This window comes from Anomaloglossus baeobatrachus, chromosome 6 (assembly GCF_048569485.1).
Source record: "Anomaloglossus baeobatrachus isolate aAnoBae1 chromosome 6, aAnoBae1.hap1, whole genome shotgun sequence".
NCBI classification, from domain to species: Eukaryota; Metazoa; Chordata; class Amphibia; order Anura; family Aromobatidae; genus Anomaloglossus; species Anomaloglossus baeobatrachus.
The window spans coordinates 533,606,817-533,631,544 of record NC_134358.1 but is presented as its reverse complement, the minus strand read 5'-3'; the positions used below and the strand labels follow the sequence as shown (position 1 = coordinate 533,631,544).

At 45.0% G+C, this 24,728-nt stretch overlaps 1 protein-coding gene across 1 annotated transcript in view; it reads right to left on the bottom strand.

Moving 5' to 3' along the window:
• DNAJC1 (DnaJ heat shock protein family (Hsp40) member C1) overlaps positions 1–24,105 on the bottom strand; it is a 129,032-nt gene extending 104,927 nt beyond the window's left edge. The window contains exon 1 of the mRNA XM_075315572.1: positions 23,796–24,105. Coding sequence (XP_075171687.1) covers positions 23,796–23,954 — 159 coding nt within the window. The 5' untranslated portion in view covers positions 23,955–24,105. The remainder of the gene's footprint in view (positions 1–23,795) is intronic.
• Between the last annotated feature and the right edge of the window lie 623 nt (positions 24,106–24,728).

Sequence of the window (24,728 nt, the reverse complement as noted above, 5' to 3'; positions counted from 1 at the left end):
AAAAGTTTATCAGCAATTTTCTTTTTTTTCCAACAAAATTTACACCAATTTTTTTTTAGCGACCACATCCCATCTGAAGTGATTTTGAGGGGCTTATATGACAGAAAATATCCAAAAGTGACACAATTTTAAAAACTACACCCCTCAACGTGCTCAAAACCACATCCAAGAAGTTTATTTATAGGGCTGAGCGGATCTGGATTGTAAAACTCCGGATCCGCGCGGTTTAAAAATATTCCGGGTGCTGGATTCAGAACTGGCGAATAATAATAATAAATAATTGAAAAATAAAGAATAACAGAGATAAAACTGCGTTTCATACTTATCGAGACTTGGTGTCATGGCAGCACACTGCTTCCGGGTCGCGAATCACTTCCTGTACTGTACATCTATACACACAGCTTTCCGTGTTATCCCCGCCCACCAGCCGTCCTCTCGTCTGTGATTGGTTGCAGGCAACCACGCCCCCAGCCTGTGACAGTATCTGCCTGCCGTGCAGTCATTGCAGCTGTCATTGTCTGCACAGCCTGCGGTCGTGCTCTATAGCCACTGACTATGTAGCAGAGTTGAAGCGGCGTGGGACCTCGTGTGGATTACGCCGGAGCTGCAGGGTGTTGAGGGTTAATAAAGAGGTGAAGAAGGGTGCGTTTTGTATTTTATTCCAAATAAAGGATTTTTCGCTGTGTCTTGTTTATTTACATTCACTTACAGGTTTGTGTTATGCAGGTATCTCAGACGCCTGTGCCATCACTAACCTAGGGCTTAGTAGCAGCTGTGCGCTGCTATTAACCCCTTATTACCCTGATTGCCACTGCTCCAGGGCAATCGAGAAGAGCCGGTATTGCACCGGGATTGTCACATCTAATAGATGCGGCAATACCGGGCGGCTGAGGGCTGGAATACCAGCCCTCAGCCGGCTTTATCATGGCTGGGGATGAAAATTAGGGGGGACCGCACGTCTGGTTTTTTTTTTAATTATTTATTTAAATAATAAACAAAAGCCGCATCACCAGCACAGCCGCACACACTTCTAACAGGAGCGTGCATGTGTTTCTGTGTACATGCACACTCATGTTCAGAGAGCGCAGGCTGTGCCGGCTGATGAGCTGTTAGACTCATACAAGTCGACATAACATCACCGGCACAGCTGCATACTTCTGACAGGAACGTGCATGTGTTTGTGAAACACATGCACGTTCACCATACTGACCCGCAGACACTTGCACTGCTTTCCCCGCCCACAGGCCGTCCTGCCGCCTGTGATTAGTTGCATTCAGCTGACACGCTGACACTCAGGGTGGGGGCGCATCTAGCTGTAACCAATTACACGCGCAGGTGGGCAGGTAAAACAATGCATATTGAATTGTTGGCTCCGGAAGGGAAAAGCGTGACCCGGAAGCAGTTGGCTGCCATGACACAGCCTCAGGTGAGTATCCCACGCGCACTCCTACCCCCCTATCCTATCCCTTCCACAAATGTTTTTAATCTCCGGATTCTGGTCCCCATAGACTTATATGGGCACCGGAATCCGGAGCGGATCTGGATTTTATTGTTCAATACGGCAGAGATCCGCTGGTCCAGATTTTGGCAGGTTCGATCAGCTTTATTTATTAACCCTTTAAATGCTTCATAGGAACTAAAACGATGTGGAAGGAGAAAAATTTAAATTTTACTTTTTCCAACAAACATATTACTTTAGCCCCCAATTTTTCATTTTCATAAGGATAACGGGAGAAAATGGAACATACAATTTGTGGTGACATTTCTCCTGAGTACGCCCATGCCACATATGTGGTGGAAAACTACTGTTTGGGTGCACGGCAGGGCTCGGAAGGAAAGGAGCTTCATTTCACTGTAGAAACACATTGGCTGTAATCGATATTGGACGCTATGTTGCGTTTGCAGAGCCTGTGATGTGGTTAAACAGTAGAAAACCCCACAAGTGACCCCATTTTGGAATCTACACCCTTTAAGAAATTTAAGTAAAGGTATGGTGAGCACCTTAAATCCACAGGTGCTTCACAGAATTTTATAACATTCAACTGTAAAAATGAAAAAAAAAATTATTTTAAATCCCAAAATTGTAGCTTTAGCCCCAAATTTTTCATTTTTCTAAGGTTAACTGGAGAAAATGGACAATATATTTTGTCGTGCCATTTCTCCCGAGTTCAATGATACCCCATAAGTGAGGAAAGAACTACTGTCTGGGTTCATAGCAGGGCTCGGAAGGGAGGGAGCACCATTAAGGGTGCTTTACACGCTGCAACATCGCTAGTGATCTCGTTAGTAATGTTACACGCCAGATCGCAGATAAGATTTGCCGAGATCGCACATAGGTCATTTATTTATTTTTATATCGCGGTCACAAGTGCGATCTCGGCAAATCGTATGTGCGATCTGGTGTGTTACATCGCTAACGAGATCGCTAGCGATGTCGCAGCGTGTAAAGCACCCTTTAGGCTTTTTGAGTGCAAATTTGGCTGAAATATATAATGGACGCCATGTCGCATTTGCAGACCTCCTGATGTGCCTAAACAGTGGAAACCCCCAAGAAGTGACTTCGGAAACTACATCCCTGAAGGAATGTATTTAGAAGTACAGTGAGCACAAAAATCTAATGTCAAATGCAATCGAGATAATAGCCTTAGCAAAGAGGTATTTTCGGTTGCTGTCGACAAGTTACCTAAAATCAAGAGAGCAATTTAGTAACAGACTACCTCAGCAGTCACCAGATAAACCATCAAGAGTGGTCTCTAAACCTAGTATTTTTCAAGATTATTCGCCGATAAGGAGAGACATTAATAGACTTGTTTGCGAATCAAACAAACAGGAAGGTTAGGACATTTTTATTCCTAGACCCAAGGGAATTACCCCATGAGGTTGATGCCCTTCTCCAAGTGTGGCCCAGGAGGTTGGTACTCTTTCAGAGAACCGGTAGAGGCCAGGCAGTGTCAAATGTGTCTCTAGCCAGACGGGGCAGAAATGGCCTTTCATTGGCTTATACAGTAGGGGGGTTTGGATCCCCTACAAACGTGAAAGCACACTCCACCAGGGCTGTATCCACATCTTGGGCAGAGAGGACAGATACCTCTTGCAAATTTGAATGGTAGCTACGTGGCCTTCATTGTCCACCTTCTTTAGATACTATAGGTTAAACTAGGGTTATAATGATTTTTCTTTTGGGAGAAAAGTGTAAGTTGTGGTCCCTCCCTAAAGGATTCCTCTGTAATCTCGCTATTATGCTTTCGTGGGGAAAGAGAAAAATGATGATTACTTACAGGTAATTGGATTTTCAAACCTACTACACCACCCTTTATATTTCCCTCCCTTTTCTCGATTTTTTTTCTCTGTGGTGGTGTGTTGCACACACACACACATATACATATATATATATATATATATATATATATATATATATATATATATATATATATATATATATATATATATATATATATATCCATCCATCCACACATAGATACGTGTGTGTAGATTGCCAAATTTTTTTTATTTTACTATGGGCAGCAGTATGGGGGGCATATCTAACACAGGAGAGATGTGCCATCTAAAGTGGCCATGGGCAGCAGAATGGGGGCCATATCTAACACAGGGGAGGTGTGCGATCTATAGGGGCCATGGGCAGCAGTATGGGGGCCATATCAAAGACAGGGGAGGTGTGCCATCTATAGGGGCCATGGGCAGCACAGGGGGACGTGTCCCAGCACAAGGGGGCTATATTCAATATAAGGGAGCCATATCCAGATTAAGGGGGGCTACTTTTAGGATGGGGGGCTATGAGGGACATATACCCTATATGATTTGTTAGACGGACACTGGCATTATAAGATGGACCCCATTTAACACTAAAAAAAAAAAATCTCTTTTCCTTCACCAAATTTGGGGGTGCGTCTTATAATCAGGTGCGTCTTATAAAGCGAAAAATACGGTATATATTTATATGTTATACAAAACGGAGTACCTATCATGCTCTGTAAAACACTGAGGTTCTGCCTTTGTGAAGCTATACTGTAGGTTTCTGGTCCTTGAGGGTGGATTCTCTCTCCATGGTGTTGTCGTGTGTCTGGAAAAATCTAATTACCGGTAAGTAATCATCATTTTTCCTATGGGTTAATGTGCTAATCACTGCTGGTCTGACCACTGGGACGCTCAGTGATGACAAGAGTTCTGGGAATGGGGCTCTGTACAGTCCAGTCTTAAAAAGAGCAAAGGTGCACATGCTCAACCTCCACTCCAATTATTGCCTATCCGCCAGTCCCATAAAGCCAAGTACAGTGCTTAGCTATTTCCAGAAGTCCCATGCAGAGCATGGGTACCTCTGCCCCATCGCTGGGGGGCCAAAGAATATAGATAAAAATTATTTGCGATTTTGGGAAAATTAAATTAAAAGAGAACTGTCATCCTTTAGATTTAACCTATTAAAGTAAAGGTATGGCAATAATGGACCCGATATACAGATTTAATGGATGTGTAGTCTAAAATCCGTAGCCGGGTTCTTGTTTAATTTATCTTACAAGTCTTGGTACAATTCATGCATTGGGGCAGGACTGTGGGTAGGGTCTTTGGTTCGGTCGTGGCTCCTACACATTTGTATGATTCTCCTTTTTTAATTTTCACGTACTGGGCTTGCACACATCCATATCCTGCCATTCTTCAGCAAAATGGCGCATGCTCAGATTAACCTTTAGCAATTTTCAGCAAAATAGCATTGTTGATGGCACATGCGCAGATGGAGATCTCAGCTTGTCATTTAACCGAGATCCTCATCTGTGCATGCGCTGCCACCACTGCACAGTGGCCCCCAGCGATGCACGAAGAGGCTACAGCAGAAAGATTTCTAAGGCTATGAGCACACACTGTGGATTTGTTTCTCCATCAAAAGACGCAGCTTCTGGCAGAAAAATGCACCTATCTGGGGGAAAAATGCACCAATAATGCATGCGTTTTTCCCACGGTTTGGTGCATTTTTGGTGCTGATTTACCGCGTTTTGGCCTGCGGTTTTGCCCCTGCGGTTTTTTAACATTGAACACAGGGAAAAACGCAGAAAAGAAGTGACATGCTACTTCTTTTTGCTGTAGAAATTCTGCAGCAAAACCTGTAAAGAAAAAAAATGCAGTGTGCGCACAACATTTTGGACTTCTCAGACTTTGCTGGGGAAGGACTGCATGAAGCTTGTGAACAAAAACTGCACCAATTCTGTAGCAAAAAAACGCGGCAAAAAACACAGTGTGCGCACAGGGCCTAAGATAAATTAAACAAGAACAAGGCTATGGATTTTACACTACACATCCAGGAAATCAGCAAAAAACTGTGTGTGCACGCTGAGTATAGGTTGCAGATATTTCTGCACTGAATCTGCACCTCTTGGCAGGAAAACGCTGCATTTTTTCAATGTGTTTTTGCTGCTTTTTGATGCATTTTTCATGCATTTGGGGTGGAAAAAACAAGGCTGAAAGAATTGACATGCTGCAGTTGATTTTCTGCACCAAATCTGCAAGGGAAAGTAACGTGCACAAAGAATTCTCATTGACTTTGCTGGCATAAGGATTTGCATGGAGTTTTGTGAAAGAAATGCACTCAAAACGCACAAAAAAAAGTGACAAAAACGCACTGTGTGCACATAGCCTAACAGGGTCATAACGGCCTTTACTTTAATAGGTTAAATCCTAATGACAGGCTCTCTTTAAGCAGAGTGTAGCCTGAAACATAACAGATTCAGAGGCTTCTCTTTAGGTGACTGGTTTTCTTTGTCATTCTCGGGTAATGAATGGATTTCTAGTTACCAGGTGACATTATTGTTGAGCAATTCAGCCTGAAATGTGTTAACATGAAATCTCAGGAGCCATTAACACTGGAATGTGTCTCCACTGAAAAGCCAAAGTATTAAGGAAACCGGGACAGAAAAAGTGTTGTCATGACCAACTTCTACATGTCAGACGTTCCATGTTAAATAAACAGATATAAGCGTGCCCCTTCTAAAGATGCATGAAACGCGCCAGTCCAACAACATTCATCTTTCCACGACACACTATTGTGCCCACTTTTTAACATCATATAAGTAAACTGAAATGTCACCATCTCCTAGAGAACATTAGTGTCGTTATCACACAACCACGTCAAGTGCTGGATGAAAACACCTTTCTGCATCCCACCCAAAACCCACCTGCTAGGTAAGACTGGAGGTGGCAATACAGTACATAGGAAGGCGTGTGTCAATGCACCGGGGACATTTGTACATTGTGACAATGTAACACCAGAAGATGCAAGACCATTACCCTGACATAGGAAAGGTAAAAAACAAACCTTCTTCTCATCCTGCCGCACTTACTGGGAGGTAAAAACTAAAGAAAAAAAAAAAAAAAGGAAATCAAAAGATTTTTAGGCTTTGAATGTAACTGCATTTGAGCTTTAAGGCCCCGTCACACTAAGCAACATCGCTGCTAAGGAACAACTTTTGTGACGTAACAGCGATGTTACTAGTGATGTCGCTGTGTGACATCCAGCAACAACCCGGCCCCTGCTGTGAGGTCGTTGGTTGTTGCTGAATGTCCTGGGCCATTTTTTAGTTGTTGCTGTCCCGCTGTGAAGCACAGATCGCTGTGTGACAGCGAGACAGCAACAGCTAATGTGCAGGCAGCAGGAGCCGGCTTCTGTGGAGGCTGGTAACCACAGTAAACATCGGGTAACCAAGAAGCCCTGTCCTTGGTTACCCGATATTTACCTTTGTTACCAGCCTCCGCCGCTCTCACAGTCAGTGCCGGCTCCTGCTCTGTGCACATGTAGCTGCAGGACACATCGGGTTAATTAACCCGATGTGTGCTGTAGCTAGGAGAGCAGGGAGCCAGCGCTAAGCAGTGTGCGCTGCTCCCTGCTCTGTGCACATTTAGCTGCAGCACACATCGGGTAATTAACCCGATGTGTGCTGTAGCTAGGAGAGCAGGGAGCCAGCGCTAAGCAGTGTGCGCTGCTCCCTGCTCTGTGCACATTTAGCTGCAGCACACATCCGGTAATTAACCCGATGTGTGCTGTAACTAGGAGAGCAGGGAGCTAGCGCTAAGCAGTGTGCGCTGCTCCCTGCTCTGTGCACATTTAGCTGCAGCACACATCGGGTAATTAACCCGATGTGTGCTGTAACTAGGAGAGCAGGGAGCCAGCGCTAAGTGGTGTGCGCTGCTCCCTGCTCTGTGCAGCTGCACCCTGTACTCTATACCCTATATATGTACCCTGTGTAGCTGCACCCGGTGTGCGCTGCTCCCTGCTCTGTGCACATTTAGCTGCAGCACACATCGGGTAATTAAGCCGATGTGTGCTGTAACTAGGAGAGCAGGGAGCCAGAGCTCAGTGTGCGCTGCTCCCTGCTCTCTGCACGTGTAGCTGCGTGCGCTGGTAACCAAGGTAAATATCGGGTTGGTTACCCGATATTTACCTTCGTTACCAAGCGCAGCATCTTCCACGCGTCGCTGGGGGCTGGTCACTGGTTGCTGGTGAGCTCACCAGCAACTCGTGTAGCGACGCTCCAGCGATCCCTGCCAGGTCAGGTTGCTGGTGGGATCGCTGGAGCGTCGCAGTGTGACATCTCACCAGCAACCTCCTAGCAACTTACCAGCGATCCCTATCGTTGTTGGGATCGCTGGTAAGTTGTTTAGTGTGACTGGACCTTTACACAGGAGAGGATTATATGGTCCTGTTCATTTCAACAAAAAGCACAAATCAACAGATGAATATAGGAAATTATGTAGTAATGTTTGGGCGACGGTACTCGTAACTAGTGAATGAGCACTACCATGCTCGGGTGCTTGCTACTGGTAATTAATAATAATAATAATAATCTTTATTTCTACAGCGCCAACATATTCCGCAGCGCTTTACAATTCAGGAGGCTCATATACATATACATATCATATACATAAACATATACAAACAAGTAACAATTATAGAAGATACAATATTTAAAGGGAAAAAAGGCAACCCTGCTCGTGAGAGCTTACAATCTACAAGCCTACAATCTACTACCATGCTCGGTACCCATAACTAGTGATGAGTGAGCACTACCATGCTCAGGTGCTCAGTACTCGTAACTAGTGATGAGTGAGCACTACCATGCTCGGGTGTTCAGTACTGGTAACTAGTGATGAGTGAGCACTACCATGCTCGGGTGTTCAGTACTGGTAACTAGTGATGAGTGAGCACTACCATGCTGGGGTGCTCTGTACTTGTAATTACTGATGAGCAGGCACTACCATGCTCGGGTGCTCTGTACTTGTAATTACTGATGAGCAGGCACTACCATGCTCGGGTGCTCGGTACTCGTAACCAGCAGTTAGATGCTTGGACGAGGATGACTCAATGGGGAACTCAAGCAGTTTTCCAAAAAAATTCCCAAAAAAGGCTCAAGTTCCACGTTGACTTCCATTATACTCGTGTACTTGAGTCACTGTGATACCAATGTGATATGACTGAAAGAATGTGTGATTAGATAGGAATCATAATCAAAAGATAGGAGTGATCCCAGATATTATTTGACCTATCAATAATTCAGTATCAAAGAGATGTCCTCTGGATGGCCAATATGATGACAAAAGAATACATGTCAAACAGATTTTAAGATAATGAGGAAGTCACATTTACAGTTCCACTTACCGGAAACTTGTGGTTGGCTTAAAGACAGGTTTAAGGAAGCTTGCATATGAAATTTACGGCTCATTGCAATATTTCACTAACACTATGGTCAACTGTGGTCGGTCAGTTGTCAACTGGCAGGATGTACAAGTAAATGTGCAGGAAGCTGCTGGTGCCCACAGCAGTTTGTGGTCAAGTTGCATGAACATGACTCAGCTGTCACATGCTGGTGACCATTTAAACACAACCTACAAAGTTTTCCTATAAAAATACACCGGACTCGCTTAATGTTAGGGGAAACCTTCCAGAACATTGAAGTGTACGTACGCACTGTTCCTGTGATGCAAGATGCCATGTTGTTTCCTTATCATTAACTCGAGTTCCCTCCGATGTGAAAGGATTGCTACAACAAACGGTAATGTTGATGCATATTTCTGTTATTGTATAAGTTTCTATGACTATAGTTCTAAATGCCTATGTACCATTAACTATTCATGTGCTATTAAAATAAATAGTATCTTGCTATAAAGAATATTAGTATTCGTGCCTGATTAGGATATCAGTGAGCGCTTCGTAAGTACGGGCTTTCAGCCCCCTTTTTAGTAGAATTTAGCAAGACATAAATTGGCATAGTCGGCAGGATTACTTCTATAAGAAGTAATTAACGACGTTTTGTAATTTAGAAATTAAAACATATATTTGGCAAATTTCCAGATATTTTTTCAATCTTTTTGCATAGTGTCAAAATGTTCAGAAAACGTAAGGATAATGTTAAGGAGGTTGTTGTGGAGATCCCGAGCTGGATTGAGGCTCCCTACAATCTTATAGCACATGAATTGGTCAATTGTGGATTGGCAGAACAATGGCAGAATAAGCTCAAGGGTTGTGAAGCTACTGATGTTGTGAATGTACTCAGTAGTGCCCCTGTGAAAACAGGTGATGTAGTGTCTTGTGGATTGGTAGAACAATGGCAGGACAAGCTTAAGGGTAGTGAAGCTACTGATGTTGTGAATGTACTCAGTGGTGTCCCTGTGAAAGCAGGTGATGTAGTGTCTTTAGCACGGCACAAACAATGGCAGGATAAGCTTAAGGGTAGTGAAGCTACTGATGTTGTGAATGTACTCAGTGGTGCCCCTGTGAAAACAGATGATGTAGTGTCTTTAGCACGGCACAAACAATGGCAGGATAAGCTTAAGGGTAGTGAAGCTACTGATGTTGTGAATGTACTCAGTAGTGCCCCTGTGAAAACAGGTGATGTAGTGTCTTTAGCACGGCGCAAACAATGGCAGGATAAGCTTAAGGGTAGTGAAGCTACTGATGTTGTGAATGTATTCGGTAGTGTCCCTGTGAAAGCAGGTGATGTAGTGTCTTTAGGACGGCGCATCTGGATTTTGGCAAGTGCATATAATGTAATGTATGAGCATAATCTAAAGATGCAGAAGAAAAGTTCCCAGATGGAACAAAAGATGATAGAATTAGGTTGCCTGAAAACAGTTCTGGAATGTAATACCAGACTGTTGAAGGATAAATTGGAACATTATCAGAATGTGGCACAAAAAGCTGCCATAAAAATTGCTCAAAATAAGTACAAGAAAAGAAGAGGAAAGGTAAATAAAATCAAAATTGCTCAAAATAAGTACAAGAAAAGAAGAGGAAAAGTAAATAAAACCAAAGTACATAAAAGTATCGTCTCAGCTTCTATAAACTGGGATCCTGATACTTGGGATGGGGATGTGTGGGATTCATCTTCATCATCTGATGAGGAGGATTACCATAAAGGGAAGATTCAGGCTAATCCAGTAAGAAGGCGCCTAGAGAGGACAGAGAATGAGATCATCCGGGAACATGTCCGGGATGGTCAGGGGAATCTGCAATATGACAAAGATGGTAATGCCATCACAAATGAGAGAACGATTCCTCATGTAAAAAATCGAGTAACCATTGAAGATTACTCTCAGGGAGAAGTTGATAGCATTTTAACACAGTTTAGACAAAAACCAGGAGAAGGAGAAATTCCCTGGTTGGTCAGAGTGCACGATTTCGGAGGAGGTGGGGTGCACTTTGACGCCGGAGACGTGGCAAAATTTGTCACCATGTCTCAGGACCCAGTAATTCAGAGATCAATAAAAAATTATTTTGTTCATCATAATGAGCATGGTACTCAAAACTTAATCATGATCTTAGCCCATGCTTTTCTGGACAAATATCCATCAGAAGCAGACTTTCCTATCAATGATAAACCTTGGTATACCTTAAAAGATGGTATGGAAAGGCTGAAGGAAGAAGCAATGAGGAATGCTCTTCCTCTTTTGGGAATGGATGATGATTATCTCCAGTACCCATTGAAAGCCAGCATAAGAAATAGGCTGGTTAAACATGCTCCTCCAGCATACAAAACAGTTATTTTAACCTTAACTGTAGCGCTGACTGGAGAATCAATCGGTGTAGTTCTAGGGAGGATGAGGGAGTTACAGGAAGACATTGAAGGGATTATTCAATCTACCAAGACCACTGTATTTCATGTCGATGCTCATGTCCCAACTAACTCACTTGAACGTTTGTTTAATTCAGAAGCAGATAAAGCAGCAGCCATCAGACAAATCAGTCCAACAGTTGACAAGGAAAAAAGAGGCATGGTTGCAAGGTACAGCTGTTTGGGCACACCAGAAAGAGCGACACCTTATTCCGCAGGTTTAGACCTCAGTACATTGGAAACTGTCATGGTACCCCCAGGTAAGGTAAAACCAATTTCAACAGGATTGGGTTGCCAGATACCAAAGGATCATTATGGTCAAATAGCCACTCCTAGTTTAGTGTTAAAAGGAACCATAGTGGTGGGAGGGGTAATAGATGCAGATTATCAGGGAGAAATCAAGGTACTGATGCTAAATTTTGGAAATGAACCTTTGATCTTGATGAAACACCAGAAGGTGGCTCAGGTGTTGATAATTCTAATAAACTTGTCTGAAATAAGAGAAGGAACTGCCCCGGCAGAATTAACAATACGGGGTACTAAAGGTTTTGGATCCTTTAATATTAAAAATGTAGGAGCAAAAATATGGATTCAAAACCTCCAAGGACCGCCCTCAGAGACAGAGGTAATAGCGGTCGGAAAAGATCGTACTCTCCTGATAATGAGACCAGGAGTGGAGAAGTGGGAATATGTCCCACAAGAAAAATGTTATTTACGAGAATAATAGTGTATCTTTATTTGCAGAAGGTGTGGTAAATAAGCGGAATCCATGGTATCGGTTACTGGGAAGAGCTCGATGGTGATGAGATGGAGAAATTCCTGTGTTTGATGTTTGCCTCTCTGGTCGTTGGATGGACAAGTCTACATCAGGAGGAACCTGTGGCGAATGAATTTCTGATGCACCATCACATTTTCAACACACAGCTTGCTGGATCTGTACACATTCTTCGGTTACAGCCACCAGTATCCCTTATCTGGATGTCTCGGTATCGATGGAGGAAATCTTAAAGTGGAAAAGTTGTTCTGATCATCTTGCTGATAAAGACACTTGAAATATTCGTCTATAGAATACTACAGTACCCATTTCCGTAGTGGGATGGATCAATCATCCATGGTGGCAAGGCAATTTGAATGCAACAGTCACCAATTTGCAATATCTGGCTTTTAAGGGAGGAATTTGGGTACCAAGAAATAAGACTGGACTGACTAACCTGGAATTCATCCCTATAGAGAATATAAAAATAAGTTTTGGGACAGCTATAAATACTGTAGATGCTTTTAAACCCAGCTTAGTGGAAAGGACAATTCATGATATGTTATGGCCTTATGCCAATATGTTCATAAATGGGACTAGTGAAACTTGTAGTAACATATCGGGAAATGTAATGTGTAATGATTCCTTTGAATATCGAGCAAATGCCAAAACACATGATATTCAAGGGAGCTTTTCAGATAATATTGCTTTTAGTTTTAATATACTGTACAAAAGTAGTGAAAGTGATTATATTTGTGATTTAACGTTTATCTAAACAAAGAAAACAAAATTTGTGGCAAACAATATTTCTTGGTCATGGTATGGTATATTCCGAGTGATCTTCTTCTAGTGGAATACTGATGATGGAAAATAATCCCTGGGATCAAGGACCGATTGTGATACCAATGTGATATGACTGAAAGAATGTGTGATTAGATAGGAATCATAATCAAAAGATAGGAGTGATCCCAGATATTATTTGACCTATCAATAATTCAGTATCAAAGAGATGTCCTCTGGATGGCCAATATGATGACCAAAGAATACATGTCAAACAAATTTTAAGATAATGAGGAAGTCACATTTACAGTTCCACTTACCGGAAACTTGTGGTTGGCTTAAAGACAGGTTTAAGGAAGCTTGCATATGAAATTTACGGCTCATTGCAATATTTCACTAACACTATGGTCAACTGTGGTCGGTCAGTTGTCAACTGGCAGGATGTACAAGTAAATGTGCAGGAAGCTGCTGGTGCCCACAGCAGTTTGTGGTCAAGTTGCATGAACATGACTCAGCTGTCACATGCTGGTGACCATTTAAACACAACCTACAAAGTTTTCCTATAAAAATACACCGGACTCGCTTAATGTTAGGGGAAACCTTCCAGGACATTGAAGTGTCCGTACGCACTGTTCCTGTGATGCAAGATGCCATGTTGTTTCCTTATCATTAACTCGAGTTCCCTCCGATGTGAAAGGATTGCTACAACAAACGGTAATGTTGATGCATATTTCTGTTATTGTATAAGTTTCTATGACTATAGTTCTAAATGCCTATGTACCATTAACTATTCATGTGCTATTAAAATAAATAGTATCTTGCTATAAAGAATATTAGTATTCGTGTCTGATTAGGATATCAGTGAGCGCTTCGTAAGTACGGGCTTTCAGCCCCCTTTTTAGTAGAATTTAGCAAGACAGTCACACCCATCCGAGCATTCAGCTGCTGGTTGCAAATTCCTGGTAATGCTCACTCATCACTATATATATTACATAATTTCTTCACCATTAGTAACATATCTTATCAGAGAAGTCTACTTCCTTCTCTTTAAAAACTGTCACTTCTCTGCCCCTCAACCCCTAAATTTACGCTGAAAAACTTCTAAAATCTTTATTGGTCTAAACAATATGGGCAAACATCACACTGAGGGATCAGATAAGTGATAACTTGTTTTCAACAGTCAAAACCTTTGAAAAGGAGTGTGTCAGCCCCTATATGGTAAATAAGCCACTTATACAGGTATGCAGGGGGGCTAAGCAAAAATAAAAAACAACTTTCATATGCCAATGAGGGGGCAGCGATGCAGCCCTGGTGAGGAGAGATGCTCAGTGGAAAGTTATGCCCCTTAAATTAGGATACTGAACATTGTCATAACCCCTTCTGATTAAATAGGTTTCCCACAGGTTAAATAATAAAGCCTATACTCACCTCCCGTACCGCGCCCCGGGCTCACGTGGGGGATTGTGTACCCGCTTCCAATCAGCGGCGGCTTCTGTGACCCGCCTTCAAGCTAAACAAGTTAATATACAGAAAGTGAGCGCTGCGGTTGCACTCACTTCCTGTTGAAATGGACGCGGAGGTCGCGTGATGTCACAACCCCACGTGAGTCCTGACACCACTTGAAAAGCGCCAGTATGGGAGGGAAGTATAGGCTTTCTTATTTTACCTGAGGGAAACATGGAATCAGAAGGGGTTGTTCTAGTAGTAGAAGTTAATTTATTTCAGTAATTCAATAAAAAAAAGTGAAACATATTATATAGAGTCATTACACACAGAGGGATCTATTGCTATACATTATATAGAGTCATTACACACAGAGGGATCTATTCCTATATATTATATAGAGTCATTACACATAGAGGGATCTATTTCTATACATTATAGAGTCATTACACACAGAGGGATCTATTCCTATATATTATATAGAGTCATTACACACAGAGGGCTCTATTCCTATGCAATATGTAGAGTCATTACACAAAGATCCATTTTGAGTATTTATTTCTGTTGATGATTATGGCTTACAGCCAATGAAAACCCAAAAGTCATTATCTCAGAAAATTAGAATATTATATAAGACCAACTGAAAAAATTATTTTACACACAGAAATGTTGTCGCCTACTGAAAAGTCTGTACAGTAAATGCCTCAATACTTGGTCGCGGCTCCTTTGGCATGAATTACTGCATCAATGCGGCAATGTGGCATGGAGACGATCAGCCTGTGGCACTGCTAAGGTGCTATGGAAGCCCAGGATGCTTTGATAGCAGCCTTCAGCTCGTCTGCATTGTTGGCTCTGGTGTCTCTCATAGATTCTCTATGGGGTTTAGGTCAGACAAGTTTGCTGGTCAATCAATTACAGTGATACTGTGGTTAGTAAACCAGGTATTGGTACCTTTGGCAGTGTGGACAGGGGCCAAGTCCTGCTGGAAAATTAAATTTCCATCTCCAAAAAGCTTGCTGGCAGAGGGAAGCATGAAGTGATCTAAACTTTCCTGGTAGACGGCTGCGTTGACTTTGGTCTTGATAATACACAGTGGAGCTACACTAGCAGATGACATGGCTCCCCAAACCATCACTGATTGTGGACACTTCACACTAGACCTCAGCAGCTTGGATTGTGGCCTCTCCACTTTTCCTCCAGACTCTGGGACCGCGATTTCCAGATGAAATGCAAAATTTACTTTCATTTGAAAACACCACCTTGGACACTGAGAACAGTCCAGTTCTTTTCTCCTTGGCCCAGGTAAGACGCTTCTGGTGTTGTCTATTGGTCATGAGTGGCTTGACACAAGGAATGCGACACTTGTAACCCATGTCCTGGATACGTCTGTGTGTGGCGGATCTTGAAGCACTGACTCCAGCAGCGTCCACTCCTTGTGAATCTACCCCAAATTTTTGAATGGCGTTTTCTTAACAATCCTATCAAGGCTGTGGTTATCCCGGTGATTGCTTGTGCACCTTTTTCTACCACACTTTTTCCTTCCACTCAACGTTCCATTAATATGCTTGGATACAGCACTCTGAACAGTCAGCTTCTTTAGCAATGACCTTTTTGTGGCTTACCTTCCTTATGGAGAGTGTCAATGACTGCCTTCTGGACATCTGTCAAGTCAGCAGTCTTCCCCATGATTGTGTAGCCTACTGAACCAGACTAAGGGACCATTTTAAATGCTTAGGAAGCCTTTGCAGGTGTTTTATCCTAATTATTCTAATTTTCTAAGATAATGACTTTTGGGTTTTCATTGGCTGTAAGCCATAATCATCAACATTAACAAAAATAAACACTTGAAATAGATCCCTCTGTGTGTAATGACTCTATATACAGTATGTGCTTCCCTTTTTGTATTGAAATACTGAAATAAATTAACTTTTTGATGATATTCTGATCTATTGAGATACACTAGTTTGTACCCATTACAAACTGTTACCTACCATATGAAGAAACTTCATAAGAACATGTAGGACCCCTTTAAGAAAAGTAAGGTCCAGGAAAGACATCAATTCTTATTATTGCACTATATTGATTTTCAATTTGTCATAAGAGCTACCACACTAAGCATTGTTACTGCGGAGTAGATATGAATTAAGAGCATTAGAAAATGCATTCAATGGGGACCAGACAAACACAGATTTAAAAGATAAGCATAAGTGACTAATCCAAGTCTCAGCATCACTATATAAATTGAGAAGACATTTTTGAAGTCACAAAATCAAATGGAAATGTAGCCATAAAAAAAATTCAGAAGAGTCGTAAATTTCAAATTGCCCTCAATTCCGAGAAACGCAGGCAGATACTTATCTATCGAGTAAGATCAGGGAGGCGTCTGATTGGTGCCAAATTTATTCTACAGCAGAACTCTTCAGCGTATAGAAGAGCAAGGAGTCCTGGAAGTGATGATCCGGCCCCTGCAGAGCCCTGATTTCATCATCCTCAAGCCTGTCTGGGATTATAGAAGGAGACAGAAGGGTATGAACTAGTCTACATCTAAGGTTGCAGACACATTAGCGTATGGCATCCGATGCGAGAACAACACATGCGATATGCTAATGACCCCCGTCTCAGGCTCTGCTGCGAGTGTGAGCCGCGTATCATGCAACTGTGACCGGATCTTGCGATCGGGTCCCAGCTGCAAAGGTGAGGGCGGGCACTGCAGAGGAAAGGGAGGGGTTAATCCCCCCCATGTCCTCCATTGTCAGCCTGTGCGTCTATCGCACTGCACTGGGATAACATCCGAGTGCAGTGCAATGTCTCTCTCACACCCATCATGTGATACGGCTCCCGCAGAAATTCGCAGCATGATGCGATTTTTTCCTCAGTCCGTTTAGGGCTAAGAAAAAAAAAAATCACAGATCTGAGCTGCAGCATTGTCTCACATGGGGACGAGTGCAATGCGAAGAAGACGGCACCGAAACGTGCGTGCGTTGGGGTGGGCATCACACACAAGAATTAGTGCTTCAACTCCCTTCTGGTAAATTTCATTTACTTGTACTTATTTTGTGCCTATTACTGGCTTTATGTGATTCCATATGACTATTTAGCATTTGGTTATCATTCATACTACGGAGCAGTTTCTTCTTACAATTTTTTACCTGCAATCCCTCATGGCTACTATATACTCTATTATAGCCACATATTTGGTGTAGGCTACACACATATTTGGGTAAATAAATCTGTGGTTTCACCTTTGTTACATATTAAGGCAACAATTAGGTGTACATACTGTGGCCTAATTTAAGGCTACTCTTTTTCAGCACGTGACACTTTATTCTCCTAGCTGGTAATAATTTTTGTACTTACCCCCTTTTTTGCACATATATATACTAAAATTCTTTTTCCTTTGTATACTGTGGTTTGCAGGTCACCATTTTGTGACGCCCTTTTTCCTTAAAGCCAATGGTTGTGTTTTTTTAAAAAAAAATATTTAATATTTGTTTTTTATTTGACTTCCAATAAAGATATTGTTATTTGTGACCTCTTGTTCGTTTTTTCTTTATTGGTTTTGTAAGTGATCAAGAAGAAGCAGTTGGCACGAACTGATCGCTCTCATACGCTGTTGTAGCGCCCCTGAGGCTACCGTAGCCACAGAGGTACTGCACCTCAGCCAGGGGTGTGGTGCCCCATCCTAGGTAAGAAAGAGGCCATCTACCGGTTCAAGTACCAAAAACCTGCAGACACCCAATTGTTACCTCACACACTAGATCAGGGCCGGGGCAGGTCCCATTAGTACTTAGCGACCAGAAATCTGGTTATGACACTTAAGGCTATGTGCGCACAGTGCGTTTTTCACGGCGTTTTTCGGGTGCGTTTTTGGCCTCAAAACTGCAGGACTTTGCTTTCCCAGCAAAGTCTATGAGTTTTCATTTTTGCTGTCCGCACACATCTGTTTTTTTTACTTGCGTTTTTGAGTTAAAAAAAAAAAATGGACATGTCAGTTCTTTCCTGCGTTTTTCTCCGTTTTCCCCCCATGCAATGCATTGGAAAAACGCAGCAAAACGCAGAGATCAAAACGCAGCAAAACGCAGCCAAAAACGCACCAAATCGCGGCAAAAACGCATGCGTTTTTTTATGCGTTTTTTCGACGCAGGTGCGTTTGTGCGTTTTTAGCGGCCAAAAACGCACAAAAACGCAGCGTCAAAAAGACGCAGTGTGCGAACCTAGCCTAAGGCTAAGTTCACATTTCCGCTAAAATGTATCAGTCGAAATCCGCCGCTATGGTAAACAACGGAATCCGTTTAGCGGATTCCATTGTGTCCCATAGACTTGCATTAGTGGCGGATTGCGACTGATGTCCCTGCGTTGCGTCCGCTGCGTCGCGGTCCGTCGTTTTTTGACTGACCGCCGGGCGGGGAGCAACGCAGAATGTAACGTTTTTCAGGCCGTCGAAAACAACGCACCGCGCAGGAATCCGTCGCCATCCATCACACTTGCAATGTATGTCTATGGTGCTGGATTCCGTCGTAATCCGTCTTACGACGGAATCCAGCGCTGGATTCCGTCATGCTCTACTGAGCATGCCCAGCATGTTTGGCACGCCCACTGGGCTGTCCCAAACACAAACGGATCATGACTGATCCGTCAAAAAACGGATGCACAGCGGATGTAACGGACGCAACTGATCCGTTTTTTCACAGGATTCCTGTGAAAGGAATCCTGTGAAAAACACATCAGTTGCATCAGTTGACATCTAAAAAACAACTGATCCGTTGCTGACGGACCTGACGGATTGAAAACAACGGAAGTGTGAACTTAGCCTAAGCCCCGTGCACTGTCTCTGGAACCAGCCTGGGGGTGGAGCTTAGTGGTGAGGTGTCTGAGGTAAATGGGTGGAGCTAAGTTTGAAAGTTGACAGTCGAGGTTGACAGAGTCAGTCAGGAGCGGGGAGGAGAACGACTAGGGGTCCGGACCCTGGGGGTCTGGCTCGATCCTGGTGACGCTGAAGGGAGAATCCCAACGACTTAGGGGAGGGGTGCCAGACTCGCATGCTGCGACTGTAATGCGTTCCTTGTTTCTCTTGCGCCCATTCAAGTCTATGGGGCGAGAGAAAAATCGCACTGCACTCGCAGTACACCGGTGTACCGCGAGTGCAGGGCGAGAATGGCAATAACCGGCAACGGAAGAGAGAGGGAGAGAAATCCCTTCCTCTCCTCCGCAGCGCCGGCCCGCCCCTCCGCAGCTGAGGTCCGATCGCATGACCTCAGTCGCTGTGACACTCGCATGACACTCGGCTCCCGCTGTGCTGCCAGCGTGAGCAGAGTGTCATGCGAGGGTCGCATTAGTCCCCCTTGTGGGCCCGGCCTAAGCGTGAGTCCCTTGCCTAGGAAACTGTCCACTTCTGAAAGATGGCAGAGGTCATTGGTAACTTTGGAACTAAGCTGTTAACTATAAAATTACAGATAAAAAAGTAAAATACTGATAGAAAAGGAAGACAGAAATGCAAAGTGAAAGCTCCATAACAGACAATAAATATGCTTTATACTCATAAGACTGGAAATTCCCTTTAAGGAATATTTTGATAATATGACAAAGATGAGGATTTCATTTTCTCTGCTGCTTTCTAACAATTTGTTGCAGCTCCACAGACCGTAAACTCAGTGGATCTTTTCTAACCACAAAGATGAAACACTTTTGGCCCTAAAAGTATGCACCCGTGGCAAAAACGGATGCGTTTTTGATGCATTTTTAACACATTTTTGCCAATGCATTTTTTTTAAATGAAATGAAAAAAAGAATTGACATGCTGCATCTTCAATAACGCAGCCAAGATGCAGCCAAAAAAAGATGCAGTGTGGACAGCAAAATAGAAATCTCACACTTTGCTGGGGGAAGGAAATGCATGCCTTTAGGTGCATCTTTGTGACCTGAAAAATGCACCAAAAATACAATACAAGATGCCCTGTGTGAACGTAGCCTACAAAGTTTTATGGGACAAATTCTCTTTGCACTAAAAACAATTTGTGTTTCATAATTTGCATCACATTTATTTTGGGTTAGACATCTTTGTGGCATGCTCAAAAAAAAAAAAAAAAAATGAAGTGTGGGGAAAATGGGGAAAAGACCAAAATTGATTAATCCTGTGCACCATACATACAATTTGGCACATTTTCACACTTTCTTTATCATCCAGGATGAATCTTTAGCATTTTGAGACTGTCATCTGTGGTTTACAGTCTCTTAAAGGGAAAGTGTCATCAGAAAATTACCTAATCTTTAAAGGGAACCAATCACCAGGATTTTCGTTATAAGCTAAAACCAATGCTATACTGGCTCGGATGTACAGGTTTTGAAATGCAAAAAAGTAAACTTTATAAAATGCGGGTGCGCGCACACACGCACACGCACGCACACACACACACTACAGTTCAAAAGTTTAGGGTCACTTAAATATTTCCTTATTTTTTTTTTTTTTTTAAAAAAAAGCACTTTTTTTTCAATGAAGCTAACATTAAATTAAACAGAAATACACTCTACACATTGTTTGAAGATTGGAAAAAAGTTATCTACAGATAAATCGAAGTTTGAGGTGTTTGGATCACACAGAAGAACATTTGTGAGATGCAGAGATGCTGGAAGAGTGCCTGACGCCATCTGTCAAGCATGGTGGAGGTAATGTAATGGTCTGGGGTTGTTTTGGTGCTGATAAAGTGGGAGATTTGTACACTGTAAAAGGGATTATGAATAAGGAAGGCTATCACTCCATTTTGCAGTGCCATGCTATACCCTGTGGACAGCGCTTGATTGGAGCCAATTTCATCCTGTAACAGGACAATGACCCAAAGCACACCTCCAAATTATGCATGAACTATTTAGGGAAGAAGCAGGCAGCTGGTATTCTATCTGTAATGGAGTGGCAGCCCAGTCACCAGATCTCAACCCTATAGAGCTGTTGTGGGAGCAGCTTGACCGTATGGTGTGCAAAAAGTGTCCATCAAGCCAATCCAACTTGGTGGGGGGGGGGGGGGGAAGCATGGGGCGAAATATCTCCAGATTACCTCCGCAAATTAACAGCTAGAATGCCCAAGGTCTGTAAAGCTGGAATTGCTACAAAGGAACATTCTGTGCCGAAAGCAAAGTTTGAAAGAGAAAATTATTATTTCAAGTAAAAATCATTATTTCTAACCTCGGCAATGTCTGGACTATATTTTCTATTCATTATGCAACTCATTTGATAAATATAAGTATGATTTTTCATGGAAAAGACAAAATTGTCTGGGTGACCCCAAACTTTTGCACTGTAGTGTGTGTGTATGTGTATATTTTATTTATTTATTTATTTTTTTTAACAAAACTTTGGCAATTCATTATTTCATATCGGGATATTAAAAAAATAATCTTGCAATTTGCATAATGGCTACTGAAGCATTTTGTAGACTCCTACTTTGTCTTTTCAAAAAGAATTATCAGCAGGCTCACTATCATCAATGAGATATAACAGAAAAAGCTATTTATTGAGGATTAAAGGAAGAAAAAACAAAAAAAAAAACACTTCAAATCCTTTTTGGGTCCACTGCTGCTCCCGATGTCACTGTCCTCAGCTCTGATGCCACATCCACAGCATGGCAGCCAGTGGGCTCAGAGTACACAGAGCATCCCGCTCAGCAGCGGAGCTTAAATTTGCCAAAAATTCAAAATACATCTAACTTAAAAGCCTGATGTTAGCAATAGGTACGGTAATTTTCTCATGACCCAGTCCCTTAAAGTCAGACAACTTTAGTAAATCTGAACAATTGACTTTAAGGCTTTCATCATAGGACTCTAATCCAGACACATTTTAGCATCTGTATTATTACTATAATTCTGGCCTGACCACGCGTTTTACGGAGCAAAAAAAGGACCATATGGATCATCATTCGATTAATATCAGTCACTTCTGCATGTTCCCTGGTTAGCAGTTATATTGCTGCAGTCCCCTATCCCCGGTTGTATCGGCACACTCTCCAGTCATCATAAGTCCCCGGTCATATTTATCAGCGCAGAACACGATTATACAATATATCAGGACAGTCCCTGGTGCAGTCCCCAGTTCAGTGGGGTATCCAGGTCTATATATTGGTATGGTTCCTGGTTTTATATATCGGTTTAGCCCTCCACATAGTTTATATATCAGTATGGCCCCTAGTTACTCCATCCGGTCTTCCGTCCTACATCTCGGCGCAGCCCCCCCCGGTCTTCCGTCCTACATTTCGGCGCAGCCCCCCCCCCGGTCTTCCGTCCTACATCTCGGCGCAGCCCCCCCCGGTCTTCCGTCCTACATCTCGGCGCAGCCCCCCCCGGTCTTCCGTCCTACATCTCGGCGCAGCCCCCCCCGGTCTTCCGTCCTACATCTCGGCGCAGCCCCCCCCCCGGTCTTCCGTCCTACATCTCGGCGCAGCCCCCCCCGGTCTTCCGTCCTACATCTCGGCGCAGCCCCCCCCGGTCTTCCGTCCTACATCTCGGCGCAGCCCCCCCCGGTCTTCCGTCCTACATCTCGGCGCAGCCCCCCCCGGTCTTCCGTCCTACATCTCAGCGCAGCCCCCCCCCCGGTCTTCCGTCCTACATCTCGGCGCAGCCCCCCCCCGGTCTTCCGTCCTACATCTCGGCGCAGCCCCCCCCCGGTCTTCCGTCCTACATCTCAGCGCAGCCCCCCCCGGTCTTCCGTCCTACATCTCGGCGCAGCCCCCCCCGGTCTTCCGTCCTACATCTCGGCGCAGCCCCCCGGTCTTCCGTCCTACATCTCGGCGCAGCCCCCCGGTCTTCCGTCCTACATCTCGGCGCAGCCCCCCGGTCTTCCGTCCTACATCTCGGCGCAGCCCCCCGGTCTTCCGTCCTACATCTCGGCGCAGCTACATCTCGGCGCAGCCCCCGGTCGGTCTTCCGTCCTACATATCGGCGCAGCCCCCCGGTCTTCCGTCCTACATCTCGGCGCAGCCCCCGGTCTTCCGTCCCACATCTCGGCGCAGCCCCCCGGTCTTCCGTCCTACATCTCGGCGCAGCCCCCCGGTCTTCCGTCCTACATCTCGGCGCAGCTACATCTCGGCGCAGCCCCCGGTCGGTCTTCCGTCCTACATATCGGCGCAGCCCCCGGTCTTCCGTCCCACATCTCGGCGCAGCCCCCGGTCTTCCGTCCCACATCTCGGCGCAGCCCCCGGTCTTCCGTCCCACATCTCGGCGCAGCCCCCGGTCTTCCGTCCCACATCTCGGCGCAGCCCCCGGTCTTCCGTCCTACATCTCGGCGCAGCCCCCGGTCTTCCGTCCTACATCTCGGCGCAGCCCCCCGGTCTTCCGTCCTACATCTCGGCGCAGCCCCCCGGTCTTCTGTCCTACATCTCGGCGCAGCCCCCCGGTCTTCTGTCCTACATCTCGGCGCAGCCCCCGGTCTTCCATCCTACATCTCGGCGCAGCCCCCGGTCTTCCTTCCTACATCTCGGCGCAGCACCCGGTCTTCCGTCCTACATCTCGGCGCAGCCCCCCGGTCTTCTGTCCCACATCTCGGCGCAGCCCCCAGTCTTCTGTCCTATGTATCGGCGCAACCCCCGTCTTCGGTCCACTATCGTTGTGGTCCCCAGTTATGATGTCACCTCCAGCCATGCAGCTGCGGTGACATCACGGTGCCAATATAACCTGCCATCCATCACTCACCGCTGTCCCACCCTCACCAGTAGCACCATTACCTGCTCCACTGCAAGGAACTGGTAGAAGTTTTGCTGAATCTCCTCCACCAAGTCAAAAAGCTCCAGGTCCCCGTTGTCCCAGGCGGAGGCGGGGAGCAGCTGCCAGCAGCACAGGAGCAGCAGTAGCAGGCGGCGGCAGCGCGCCCCGGGCCCCCACATCCTGCAGACACAGGCCGGCGCCGCTCAGTCCTCACTCCGCACAGCAGACGTGGCCGCAGGCCCGGCCTCACCGCCGCTCACTGCCTCAGCCGCAGAACTCCGCGAGGGGGCGGGGCTGCTACGTCACCGGAGTCCTGAGAGCCGGCAGAGCGCGGCCACTACGGGACTGCGCCTGGGAGCTGCGGTGACGCGCACATCACGTGGTACAGACTGGACATGTGACGTTTGTTCCTTCAGTATACGAACGGCTGGAGGACCCTGCACTCTGGCGGCGATGTGTGATGGGGACTTGGGGAGTCGGTATACTGGGAGGACTGGAGGGGGAGTGCTGGAGGGAATGTGTTTGGAGAAGCGGAGGCGGTGTGCTGGGAGGACTGGAGATGGTATGCTGTGAGTACTGGAGGGGGGTGTGCTGGGAGGTCTGGAGGCGGTGTGCTTGGAGTAGTAGAGGTGGTATAACGGGAGGTCTGGAGGTGGTATGCTGCGAGTACTGGAGGGGGGTGTGCTGGGAGGTCTGGAGGTGGTATGCTGCGAGTACTGGAGGGGGGGGTGCTGGGAGGTCTGGAGGTGGTATCCTGTGAGTACTGGAGGGGGGTGTGCTGGGAGGTCTGGAGGTGGTATGCTGCGAGTACTGGAGGGGGGATGCTGGGAGGTCTGGAGGTGGTATGCTGTGAGTACTGGAGGGGGGGGGGTGCTGGGAGGTCTGGAGGTGGTATGCTGTGAGTACTGGAGGGGGGTGTGCTGGGAGGTCTGGTGGTGGTCTGCTGTGAGTAC